Source organism: Pan troglodytes, chromosome Y (assembly GCF_028858775.2).
Source record: "Pan troglodytes isolate AG18354 chromosome Y, NHGRI_mPanTro3-v2.0_pri, whole genome shotgun sequence".
Classification (NCBI taxonomy): Eukaryota; Metazoa; Chordata; class Mammalia; order Primates; family Hominidae; genus Pan; species Pan troglodytes.
In genome coordinates this window covers 33,530,043-33,543,084 of record NC_072422.2, presented here as the reverse complement: position 1 = coordinate 33,543,084, position 13,042 = coordinate 33,530,043, and the positions used below count along the sequence as shown (strand labels likewise).

The window sequence follows — 13,042 nt, the reverse complement described above, 5'->3', positions numbered from 1 at the left end:
TTTTCCACTATTTTAATTTCTACTAAGCTTGAAGGTCATCATTTATTTAAAACCTAGGCTAACATATTCTTACTTTTAGGCATGGAAGTGAATATTTAGAATGAGAAGAGAAACCACAGCACCTTGTAAATTTTTTTAAGTTGCTGTTTTAAATATCACAAAAAGTCAGAAAAATCGCATATCTTTTTTATCTCTATAATATTCAAATTTATTTTTATTTTTCTTGTTTCTAAGTTGACTCTTTTTTTCTCTCTTAGATGGTGGTTTCGATTTATCCGATGCCCTTCCTGGTGAGTATCAACATCATTTTTTAAAATCCCGTCAATATTTTATGTTAACATAGTATATACAGGCATATCCCAGCCATTTCCAGCTAGGTTCTAGAGCACCGCAATAACGGGAGTCATAGCAATTTTTGGCTTCCCAGTACATATAAATGTTATGTTTACTCTCAACTGTAGCCTTTTAAGTATGCAATAGCATTACTTCTAAAAGCAGTATACTGTAATTGAAAATACCTTATTGCTAAAAAATGCAGATACAGAGACAGGAAGTGGGGCACGTGCTGTTGGAAAAAACGATGCCGAGAGTCTGGCTTGCCACAGGGTTGCTGCAGACCTTCCGTTTGTAAAACACACAGTATCTGCAAAGCACCTTAAGACAAAGTGCAGTGAAGGGGTCCGCCTGTATGTGTCCACCTGCCTTATTATAAAAACCAGACTCATAGATGACGAGGAAAAGCAAGATGCCCTCGTCAAGATAAATGAACCACCCTGGTGGAATAATTCACAGTCCTGTGATGGTCAGAGGCCGAGCAGAAACTTGCCAGGTCCTTGGGGAGGGGGCTAGAGGAGGTGAGCACATGGAGGTCCCCAGGAGAGAGGGGCATCCAGTGCTGGCATCCTCCCTCTGGAAATCGGCACCCGCTCTCTCCATGGGGCCACTCCTTCCTTTTTCTGCAGCTCTTCCTGTCTCCCGCTCCTCACCCAGAGCCCTCGGTGAAGGGCGTGGGAAAAGGAATTGAAGGAATTCCGTCTTATCACTCTATCAGCTTCTGGGTCTTGTCATCCCTTTGTATTTGTTTTCTGGGGCTGCCATAAAAAGGTGCCACCAACTGGGGGCTTAAACCACGGGGATTTATCATCTTCCAGACCTGGACGACAGAAGTCTGAGATCAAGGTGTAGACAGACCCATGCTCCCTCTAGGGGCTCTAGGGGAGGATCCTTCCTGCCTCTTGCGGCTTCCGGGAGCTCCAGGTGTCCCTGGGCTTCTGGCCTCATCACTCCAGTCTCTGCCTCCTTCTCCGTGGGGCCTCGTCCTCTGTGTCTGTGTCTCCTTTTCTTTGTCTTACAAGGATACTTGTCATTGGGTTTAGGGCCACTCTACTCCAGGATTATCTGATCTCAAGATCCTTCTGTTAAGCACATCTGCAAAGACCCTATTTCCAAATAAAGTCTCATTACCAGGTTTTAGGCTTTACGATGTAGATATATCTTTTGCGGGGACCACTGCTCAATCCACTGCAGTTATATCCAGTTCTTTTTGGTGGCTCTAGGGGAGGATCTTTCCTGCTTCTCCCAGCTTTTGAGGGCTCCAGGCGTCCCTGTGCTTGTGGCCGCATCACTCTAGGCTCTGCCTTTGTGAACGCTGGTCTCTTCCCTGTGTCTCCATATACCCAAATTTCCTTCCTATAAGGGCACCAGTCATTAGGACCTGTCCTAATCTATTATAACCTCATCTTAACTGATTACAACTGCAAAGACCCTGTTTCCAAATAAGATCACCTATTGAGGTTTGGGGTGGGTGTGGATTTCGGAGGAATGCTTTTCAACCCAGGACAGCCCTCTTCATTTTTTTTTTTTTTTTCCGAGATGGAGTCTCTCTCTGTCACCCAGGCTGGAGTGCAGTGGCACAATCTCGGCTCACTGCAACCTCTGCCTCCTGGGTTCAAGTGATTGTCCTGCCTCTGCCTCGCGAGTAACTGGGATTACAGGCATGCACCACCATGCCTAGCTAGTTTTTGTATTTTCAGTACAGACGGGGTTTCATAATGTTGGTCAGGCTGGTTTCGAACTCCTGACCTTGTGATCTGCCCGCCTTGGCCTCCCAAAGTGCTGGGATGACAGGCATGAGCCACTGAGCCCAGCCACCCTCTTCACTTTTTTATGTTTTACTTTTTTTTTATTTTTATTTCTGAGACACTGTCTCGCTGTGTTGCTCAGGTTGGAGTGCAGTGTTGGGATCTTGCCTCACTGCAGCCTTGACCATCTGGGCTCAAGCAGTACTCCCACCTCAGCCTGCTGAGTAGCTGGGACTACAGGCATGTGCCACCTCACCTGGTACAGTGAGCAACACGGGGTCTCACTGTGTTGCTCAGGTTGGAGTGCCACGGTGGGATCTTGTCTCTCACTACAGCCTTGACCATCTGGGTTCGAGCAATCCTCCCACCTCAGCCTCCCAAAGTGCTGAGGCGTGAGAGGATTGCAGACACGAGCCACTGCACCTGGCCAGCTTTTAATTTTATGTCCTGTGGTGCAGTGCAGATGGTTTGAGCGGAAACAGTGCTGATGGGGATCATCTCTTTCCTGACCACCTACCCCTTCTTGGCCCTTGGGAACAACCATTCCCTGCAGTGGGAGGTGCCCTTAGTCTTACAACCTCCACCTGATTTGCCTGATTGGCTTCCATTCTCAGAGGGGGCAGCCTAGGCAGAGGCCTGACGGAGCCAAAAGTGTGTTTCATATGAGAAATGTGAACAGCCTTTCAGCCATCAGTCCGGTGTCTCTCCTTCTCATGCATAGATCTCGGGCTCTGAAAAGGGCAGTTTTTCTCCTAACTTTGCCATTCTCCTGCCTTCCTGGCTTATGTCTCAGTCATAGTCCCATTCAACGTCAAGAAGTGGAGAAGGGCTGGGCACGGTGGCTCACGCCTGTCATCCCAGCACTTTGGGAGGACGAGGTGGGTGGATCACCTGAGGTCAGGAGTTCGAGACCAACCTGGCCAACGTGGTGAAACCCCATCTCTGCTAAAAATACAAAAAATTAGCCGGGAGTGATGGCATGCGCCTGTAAGCCCAGCTACTTGGGAGGCTGAGGCAGGAGAATCGCTTGAACCCAGGAGGCAGAGGTTGTGGTGAACGGAGACCACACCATTGCACTCCAGCCTGGGTAACAGAGCAAGACTTGGTCTCAAAAAAAAAAAAGAAGTGGAGAAGGGGTCTCTGTGGAAACCATGGCCGGTAGCAGCCTCTGTGCCTGTCTTCTGGGCTCAAGAGTCGTCCTATAAACCTCAGCTCGGTGTGGGCAGGTGAGAAAAAACAATGCTAAAAACATTCTCCGACTGTTTCCAAGAAAAGGAAACATCCTTAACCACAAAAGAGTTGACACTTGTTTTCCCAGCTGCAACTTTTACTAACTGAAATATCTTATCTCTTTAGACAATGAAAACAAGAAACCCACTGCAATCCCCAAGAAACCCAGTGCTGGTGAGAAGAGCTTCTTCCTAGTATGCAAAGAAAAAGATCAAATCATTTTCTCAGACAGCAGGACGGGACTTAGGCAACTAGAAAGAAGAGAGAAGTGATTGGAGTGCTCCAGCTGGAGTCTGGTTAATAGTTAATACTGGAATTGTGTTGTGATGTTACATTTCATGTAGTGATTCCAGTAAGAGAATGGTTGCTGATGTGAAATGTTTCGGGGCCATTTGGACAACATCTCTGTGTGCTTTTATTCTAAGGGTCTGACTTACTCTGTCTTTAGATTTTCTTCCCTTTTTTTTTTTTTTTTTTGAGATGGCGTCTCATTCTTGTCTCCCAGGCTGGAGTGCAGTGGTGTGATCTTGGCTCACTGCAACCTCCGCCTCCCGGGTTCGGTGATTCTCCTGCCTCAGATGCCTCAGTAGCTGGGACTGCAGGCACCAGCCACCACACCTGGTTAATTGTTGTATTTTTAGTCGAGACGAGGTTTCACTATGTCGGCCAGGCTGGTCTTGAGCTCCTGACTTCAGGCAATCTGCCTCCCAAAGTGCTGGGATTACAGCCGTGAGCCACCATGCACGGCCTGTGTCTTTAGATTTCAACTTCCTGGGAGAGAGAGCATTTGGTGCTGAGATCTCCCCCATGATGACCAACAAGTGAACTCATCTCTCAACCTGTGGGCACACACCTCATTTGTTCTCAGTGCTGTTCTTTCTTTTTTTTCTTTTTTTTTTTTGGAGATGGAGTCTCGCTCTGTCGCCCAGGCTGGAGTGCAGTGGCGCAATCTCGGCTCACTGCAAGCTCCGCCTCCTGGGTTCACACCATTCTTCTGCCTCAGCCTCCCGAGTAGCTGGGACTGCAGGCACCCGCCACCACGCCCAGCTAATTTTTTTGTATTGTTAGTAGAGACGGGGTTTCACCATGTTAGCCAGGATGGTCTCGATCTCCTGACCTCGTGATCCACCCGCCTTGGCCTCCCAAAGTGCTGGGATTACAGGCATGAGCCACCACACCCGGCCCTCAATGCTGTTCTTTCAAACAAAAGTCAGAAACGAGGTCCACGTGATGGAATTCCCCAAGGGGCAACCCCACTGGCGGATAAACAGAGTAAAAATGATGCCGAAACTTATGGCATCGGTGTCTTACAGCTAAGACACTGTCTTGTCTTAGCACTTCTGAGTTTTCTAATATAAAACATTAATAGCTCCACTTCATTACTGGGCTTCCTGTCTAGAGTGTCAGCTCATGAGCAAAGGGACCCTGTGTCCCCAGATCCTTGAACTAAGCAATCATGCAGATAGCACCAGTGAGTAGGTGTTGAGCGTCTGAATTCATACTGTCATAGTCTCCTTGAGGAAGGGACTGGAAATTCCCATACGTCACTCAGGATGGCTCAGTACATGCTGTTGGGTGGATGCCAGCAACCATTCCTCCATCTTAGTTGGGTTTTCAAAATCATTCTTCATACTAGAAGACAAGATCTGAGGCCATGGTGAACTGTCACATCAGTTGCAGAGCACATATGGGTTGCTAGAGCCACGTTTTAGACACCCTCTAGCCTAAATCTGATCACAGTCATCTGTCCCCTTCTCTTAGGGTCTACCTTTCCAAAGTTGTTAGGGACCTGGGAGGAGAGGACAATGGGATGAGGAGTCAACAGGAGAAAATCATGTGCAGGCAGAATTGGAATTTCAACTTGGTCCAGGCAACACAATTCATTTATAAATTACTTTATTTCTCTCTCTGTCTCCCCACTGCCTCTCCTCTGAGAGCTTCTCTCCTAGCTTTTTCTCTGTCTCTGTCTCTCTGTTTTTTACTCTGTTTATCTGAGAGAATAGTGATGTAAAAATGGTCAGGAATTCACTTTTTCTAATGAGATCCTGGTCAAGCTGATATTCAGAAAAGTATTTAGGAATGTGGGGCCGTGGTGTGTTTTTGATCTGTTCACAAGGTCATTCCTTCCTCGTTTCTCTCTGGAATTTGGTATTAACTGCTCTTTCCCCTCTTTTAGGGGATGACTTTGACTTAGGAGATGCTGTTGTTGATGGAGAAAATGGTGAGTATTATCCTTTAATCTCTTCTGCTGCTGATCTGCTTATTATCACCCAATTATGATCATTTCAGAGAGAATTCTCCCATTTAAATTATAAAGGGAACCAGTTTTCACAGTGGAAACCTAGGGAACAGGTGTGTCGGTTTGTTCTTGCTGTTGTCGTTGGGTTTTTCTTTACAACCACTACGTGTGCTTTTATTTTAAAACTCTTACAGTCTTTGGAAGGACATGAGACAAATGTGCCTACCCTGGCCAGGGCTGGCTTCACCAGCATGTGACGTGTGCGGTGGCACAGGACCCCATGGCATGTTGGTTTTGCATGGGAACCATACTGGTTTACTGCTCTGTTGCCGCCATCTTGGAATACTTAAGAAAATTTGAAAAATGGGTCCCACCTTTTTATTTTGGCCCTAGAAATTCTGTAGCTGGTGTGGACACCCGCTTTAATTTTTATTAAACATAGTTGACATTAAGAACTGTGGCTGAAAGTTGATGGGAGGAAACTGGCAGGAGACTGTGTGTGTACAGGTATCCCCACCAGGACAAAGGCCAAGGTCCAATTTCTGTTCAGGGAACCATCTGTGTGTAAACTGATGTTTCATTTTCTTTACTGCAAGGCACTTAAAATTGCAACTCTCATCTTTCACAAACAGATGACCCACGACCACCGAACCCACCCAAACCGATGCCAAATCCAAACCCCAACCACCCTAGTTCCTCCGGTAAGAGTCTCTGACCCTGTGGGATGTCTTCATGTTGTTCAGAATTCAGCGATATTTATGTCAGCTGAGAGGAGGTGATTTCAGATGAGCGTGTGCTTACTGTTGACTGCCTGTGCAGTGTAATGCCCATGTTCATGTAGTGGAAAATGTACATTTCAAAAATATATATTTAGCTTGGATTTTATTTTTAGTTTGCTTTTTTTTTTTTTTGAGACAGAGTCTTGTTCTGTCACCCAGGCTGGAGTGCAGTGGTGCCATCTTGGCTCACTGCAACCTCCACCTACTGGGTTCAAGTGATTCTCCTGCATCAACCTCCTGAGTAGCTGGAATTACAGGCACACACTGCCATGCCTGGCTAATTTTTGTATTTTTAGTAGAGACAGGGTTTTGCCATGTTGGCCAGGCTGGTCTCGAACTCCTGACCTCAAGTGATCCACCCACCTTGGCCTCCCAAAAGTGCTGGGATGACAGGTGTGAGCCACTGTGCCTGGACTAGTTTGCTACTTTTATTTCCAAGTTCTATCTTATGGAAGTTCTAAAAAATTGCATACAAGAATTTAAACGTAGACTTGATAAAGAGAAAAGTATTGGCATACGCATTCCTTGTGGAGAAGCTAGTGTGTTTTAAATCTTTCTGCCCTTAAATATTTAAGTCAGTTTTTCTGACATATCACAGCATTTTCAGCGTAATTCGAATAGCACCAGTTTTTTTTTTTTTAGCTGAATGGTTGTCGAAAGTTTATATGTTTAGGTTTTTTTGTTTACATATTTAATTTTTAACACAGAAGAATATTAATGATGTCCATATCTTGTTGACATTTTGATGGCTATTTGTGCTAGTATTTTATATATCTTTTTTTTTTTTCTTTTTTGAGACAGGGTCTCACTCTGTTGTCCAGGCTAGAGTACAGTGGTGTGATCATATTAAATATAAGAGCATACCACAGCCTCCAACTCCTGGGCTAGAGAGATCCCCCTGCCTCAGCCTTTCAAGTAGCTGGGGCTACAGGCACACAGTGTCGTGACCAGTTAGTTTTTTCATTTTTTGTAGAGATGGGGTCTCAGTATGTTGCCCAGGCTGGTCTGAAACTCCTGGCCTCAAGCAGTCCTCTTGCCTCAGCATCCCAAATCTCTGAGATGACAGGCACGAGTCACCTCACCCAGCCTATATATTAATCTAAATGAAATAAATTTTAAATAAAGTTCCAAGTCTTTTGTTTGTACTGCATTGTAACATTACTTTTTGCTTACTGATAGTCCATGAATATTTTTTCATGTCGTGTAATCATTTCTATCATATGAGTTTTACTGATAATCATGTACTATTACATACTACATATATAATTATATACTTCCTTTAACTAATCCCTAATTCTGAAAATGTTATGTTTCTTCTGGCATTTTAGAATTATGAATTAACAAAGCAAATCTGAGTCAACTCCATGCACTATTTTTATTCCTTTGAAGACATTTCTAGCATTCAAATAGTTTAGATCAACGTATATGAGTACTTTCATAGCTTTTGACCTGGTTGTTAATTTGCTGCAGAATTTTACCAATTTATTTTGATGCCAGGGGTGTGTGCAAATGTCCCTGTCTTCACACCATCTCCAATATTAGTTATCACCTAGGAAACCTTTGCAAATAGTGTGAAATTTTCTATCAACTTTCTCCTGCTTTCATGACTTTACTTTTAAAATTAAAAAAAAAACAAAAACCTGCATCAATTGGCCGTGGATACTTCTTATTTTGTGTATTGTATGCTTTGCCTTTTATTCTTATATTCTGATATGACATTATTGATTTATAAGCCTCCTTCATTTATTTACAGACATAAATATTGCCAGCATGCAATATTATGCTCACGTTTTTCCACTTTATTTATGGTTTTTTGTTTTGTTGTGTTTTGAGACTGAGTTTAGCTCTTCTTGCCCAGGCTGGAGTGCAGTGGTGCCATCTTGGCTCACTGCAACCTCCACCTCCAGGGTTCAAGTGATTCTCCTGCCTCAGCCTCCCGAGTAGCTGGGATTACATGTGCCTGTCACCACACCCGGCTAATTTTTATATTCTTAGTGGAGATGGGGTTTCACCATGTTGATGAACAGGCCGGTTTTCATGAGTTTTTCCTTTATTCTAAGACATGAAGACCCTTGGAGGAGTTCCAGGTTGACAGGTGATGCTGTATTTTCTTTCCTAGGTAGCTTTTCAGATGCTGACCTTGCGGATGGCATTTCAGGTGGAGAAGGTACAGTTATCTTGTTTTCTGTCTCTTTTCTCTCTCCATCCCATGATGCCCACCTGCTCTGTAGAATCACTACAGGGTCTAAACTGTCAGCTCTCTGTGAACTCACAGTGAAATGTTCAGCCATCTCTGTGGGAACTCTGCCTGTTTGCTGAGGCTTCAAGGATGTGGGAAGTAAAGGCTGCCCCGTAGAGGTTCGGTCCTCGGAGAAGAGTTCAGGGCCCGGGCAGCTGCCCCACTTTTCTGAGGGACAGGGCCTGATGAATGGGCCCTTGTCACCACCTCCTCACCCATCCATTCACCTGTGTGTTCTTGCAAATAACTAGTGTTGTTTCAGCTTCGTTTTATTAGGCTGTTTTCTGTAATTTAAGGAATGTGAATATTAAAGCCCTGAGAATAGTGATAATGCCTGGGAGTATGGGTTCTCAGAGTACCCCTAGAGTGTAACAGGCAGCACCCCAGCTCTGTAGCTGTGTAACATGCACCCTTAGAGTGTAATAGGCAGGACCCCAGCTCTGTAGCTGGGTAACGTGTACCCCCGTAGAGTGTAAGAAGCCGGACCCCAGCCTCTTCACGGTCCTGGCTGTGAATTTTTCCTTGACCCCAAATCTTCCCATTGCAGACGTTGTTTTTGTCTTGCAGGAAAAGGAGGCAGTGATGGTGGAGGCAGCCACAGGAAAGAAGGGGAAGAGGGTAGGTGCACCTGGCTTCTGTCTTCTTGTTTCTCCCCCACGTGGTGTTGAGAAGGGGAAGCAGAATGTCTGAGAGCTGGCGGACTGCACTGGCATTGGCCTCCTAAAGCTACTGGCAGGAGGCACGGGTGTTCTGTGCCAAGTGCTCCCAAGTGATGTAGCTGCAGAGGTGCCCCCAGCAAACCAGCCCTGCTCCAGGTGCCCACGTGACGCGGATTTTATGTTTGGTCACCTGCCCACGATGCCCTGGCTGGCGACCTGACCCCTACATCACGCTTCGCCTTGTCCTTGTGTTTACAAAAGCTCCTACACTCACCCTAACGATCAGAGGCTTGTGACGCAGTATCCTCGGTTGCGCTTGGCCCTGGAGAACGTCAGTAACCAGGTGGGAGGTGGGAATGTGGGTCGCTTCCACCCTGGCTGTAACAGGCATTGTGTTCTCCATGGAAGTGCCGGTGATGTATCTCCTGTCTCCTTTTTCATAACCTTTTCCCTTAGATGGGACAAGAAAATAATGACAGACAGAATTCCTTTTAAAACTGTAAAGAAAACAAAATGAGGTAAGAAAGAGAAAGAAGTAGGGAGGAAGAGAAAAGGGAAGGAGGGAAGGAAAGAAGGAAGGAGGGAGGGAAGAAGGGAAGGAAGGAAGGGAGGGAAGAAGGGAAGGAAGGAAGGGAGGGAAGAAGGGAAGGAAGGAAGGGAAGGAAGGAAGGGAGGGAAGGAGGGAGGGAAGAAAGGAAGAGAGAGGGAGGGAAAAGAGGGAGAGAAGGAAGGAAAAGAAGGAGGGAGGGAGGGAAAAAAGGAAGGGAGGAGGAAGGGAGGAAAGAAGGACAAGAAAGACGGAGGGAGGGAAAAGAAGGAAGGGAGGAGGGAGGAAAGGAAGGGAAGGAAGGAAGGGAGTGAAGGGAAAGAGGGAGGGAGGGAAGGAAGGAAGGCAGAAGGAAGGAAGGAAGGGGAAGGGAGGAAAGGAAGGGGAAGGGAGGGAAGGAAGGAAAGGAGAAAGGGAAACAGAAGAAAAGGAGGAAAGGAAGGAAAGAGGGAAGGAGAGAGGAGAGACAGGAGAGAGGGAGGGGCGAGGACAATAGCTTCGTATTTTAGTGTCTCTCAATTCTCAGGGACTTTGCTTCTAGCAAAATGCCTGGTTTTAAGCAACTTCTTTGGCAGAAGAGATACTAATTTGGCCAAAGATTTTAACACCCGTTTGCCATTTTAATCACTGATAAAATGTGAATTCTTAAAATATGCAACGAATGTTTGTGGAAAAAGAAAAGTGGGTAGTCTACCCTTGTTTTAGGTATTTATTATTTTTATGGGTACAGTTCTTGAATTCTAGGCTTTCTTTGAAGAGGTAGTAATCTGTAGCCCTCACCTAGGACTACAAGGTCATTTTTTAAAAAATAGCTAAGAAAACACATGTCTGGCATGTTTATCTCAGGCCATCGTTCTTGGCCTTCTAGAGAGTTAATGTCTACTATGTCACTTCATCAGGGAGGGGTAGTTAAGCTTGAAAAATCTTTCTATGACATGACTGTGTCCTGCACGTATTAAAAACTGGCCGAGTGAACACACCACCCATAGGCCATGTTTGGAGCCAGCGTTTTTGCTGAAAGTCAGACGATTCTCCTTCCCCGTCGTGGAGGGCGGAGAAGATTCTATCTGGAGAAGGGTCCTCTGAAGCTCACATCTGGCATTTGGAATGAATAATCTCTTCAATGGCCAGGCGCGCTGGCTCATGCCTGTCATCCCAGAACTTTGGGAGGCTGAGGCGGGAGGATTGCTTGAGGCCAAGAGTTCGAAACCACCCTGGCCAACATGGTGAAACCCCTTTTCTACAAAAAACACAAAAATTAGGCCAGGTGTGGTGGCTCACACCTGTAATCCTAGCACTTCGGGAGGCCAAGGTGGGTGGATCACTTGAGGTCAGGAGTTCGAGACCAGCCTGGCCAAGATGGTGAAACCCCATCTCTACAAAAAATACAAAAATTAGCTGGGCATGTGGCATGCCCCTGTAGTCCTAGCTACTCGGGAGGCACAAGAATTGCTTGAACCCGGGAAGCAGAGGCTGCAGTGAGCTGAAATCGTGCCACTGCACTCCAGCCTGGGTGACAAAGTAAGACTGCATTTCAAAAAAAAAAAAAAAAAAAACTAGCCAGGAGTGGTGGCACACACCTGTAATCCCAGCTACTTGGGAGGCTGAGGCAGGAGAATAGCTTGAACCCGGGACGCAGAGGTTGCAGTGAGCTGAGATCGCACCACTGCACTCCAGCCTGGGCAACAGAGCAAGACTCTGTCTCCCCGCCAAAAAAAAAAAGAATTATTGCTGGAATAACATAAAAAAAAAAAAAAAAGGCTGAGTGTGGTGGCTCATGAGTGTAATCCCAGCATTTTGGGAGGCCTAGGCAGCAGGCAGGTTGCTTTAGGCTGGGAGCTTGAGATCAGACTGGGCAACATAGCAAGACCCCAATTCTATAAAACCACAGTAATTAACCAGGCATGGTGGTGCACACCTGTAGTCCCAGCTACTCAGAAGGCTGAAGTGGGAGGATCTCATGAGCCCAGGAATTCGAGATTGCAGTGAGCTGTGATTACATCATTGCACTCCAGCCTGTTTGACAGAGCAAGAACCCATCTCAAAATAATACACAATAATAATAATTAATTAAATAGAGATAGATTTAAAATGTTTGCATTGAAACCCAAAGCTATCTTCAAGGGGTGAAAAAGGAGCATTCTAACGATACAAAACGCATTGGCAAATGCCCCAAGCATTGCAGGTCTTTGCTTCTTTATCTTCTGCCCCTGCCTGGGCTCCTTCCTCCAGGTTTGATGTCCAGCTCTCTCTTTCTTTTTTGTTTTGTTTTGTTTTGAGATGGTGAATTGCTCTGTCGCCCAGGCTGGAATGCAGCGGCACAATCTCGGCTCACTGCAACCTCTGCCTCCCTGGTTCAGGCGATTCTCTGGACTCAGCCTCCTGAGTAGCTGGGATTAAAGGCACCCACCCTTACTCCCGGCTAATTTTTGTATTTTTCGTAGAGACGGGTTTTACCATGTTGACCAGGCTGGTCTCAAACTCCTGACCTCAGGCGATCCACCTGCCTCGGACTCCCAAAGTGCTGGGATTACACGCATGAGCCACCACGCCCAGCCCCAGCTCTCTTTCCATCTGTCTTTGTCTTTTTTTGTCTCTGCCTGGGTTCTGCTGAGCTTCTGCCCGTACCTCGCTGGCCTCTCTTCATGTCTCTTTTCTCCTGCTCCACTCCCTCCATGGTCCGACCAGGTCTGCCCAGCACGTGCGACGGAAGATTGTGCCTTGCTTTGCCTTCGTGTGTATCATTCTCGGCATGCTTCCTTTGCAAATCGGTCGGCTCAGGTGTCTGAGATGTTCTGAGGATCTTGGTGCTCTCAGACTGACTGTCTCTGCCAGCCACTGCCCCCTGGCATCTTCTCTGCACCGTGCGTGTCTCAATCACGATGCTGTGTGCTTCCTCCTGCAGCCGACGCCCCAGGCGTGATCCCCGGGATTGTGGGGGCTGTCGTGGTCGCCGTGGCTGGAGCCATCTCTAGCTTCATTGCTTACCAGAAAAAGAAGCTATGCTTCAAAGAAAATGGTAAGTCTCGCTCCGCCGGCGCCTCTCCTTCATGCCTTGCTGATTGGAAAACTGTGCTTTCTTTAAAAGGCAGAAACCAAACTCGGGCTGGCACGAAACAGGTGCACGATGGCTGATGGTTCGTGAAACTGCTAAAACTCTGGAATCGAACCTTCTGGCTTTGATTTCAGGGCTGTTCTGCCTTGTGTTTTGTTGTGTGAAAGTTTACAAGTTCCCCACTGCTGCAGTGCTTGGGTTGTTTACGTCTAC

General features: G+C 46.4%; 1 protein-coding gene across 4 annotated transcripts in view; it reads left to right on the top strand.

The window, feature by feature from the left end:
* LOC100615666 (CD99 molecule (Xg blood group)) overlaps positions 1–13,042 on the top strand; it is a 52,224-nt gene that overhangs the window by 24,483 nt on the left and 14,699 nt on the right. For all 4 annotated transcript variants that reach the window (XR_010154992.1, XR_010154991.1, XM_521374.9 and 1 more), the window contains exons 2-8: positions 258–290; positions 3,438–3,485; positions 5,488–5,532; positions 6,183–6,251; positions 8,449–8,496; positions 9,136–9,186; positions 12,680–12,793. Coding sequence is in view for 2 of the 4 variants with exons in the window: in XM_521374.9 (XP_521374.5) it covers positions 258–290; positions 3,438–3,485; positions 5,488–5,532; positions 6,183–6,251; positions 8,449–8,496; positions 9,136–9,186; positions 12,680–12,793 (408 nt within the window). In the remaining 2 variants the exon portion in view is untranslated. The remainder of the gene's footprint in view (positions 1–257; positions 291–3,437; positions 3,486–5,487; positions 5,533–6,182; positions 6,252–8,448; positions 8,497–9,135; positions 9,187–12,679; positions 12,794–13,042) is intronic.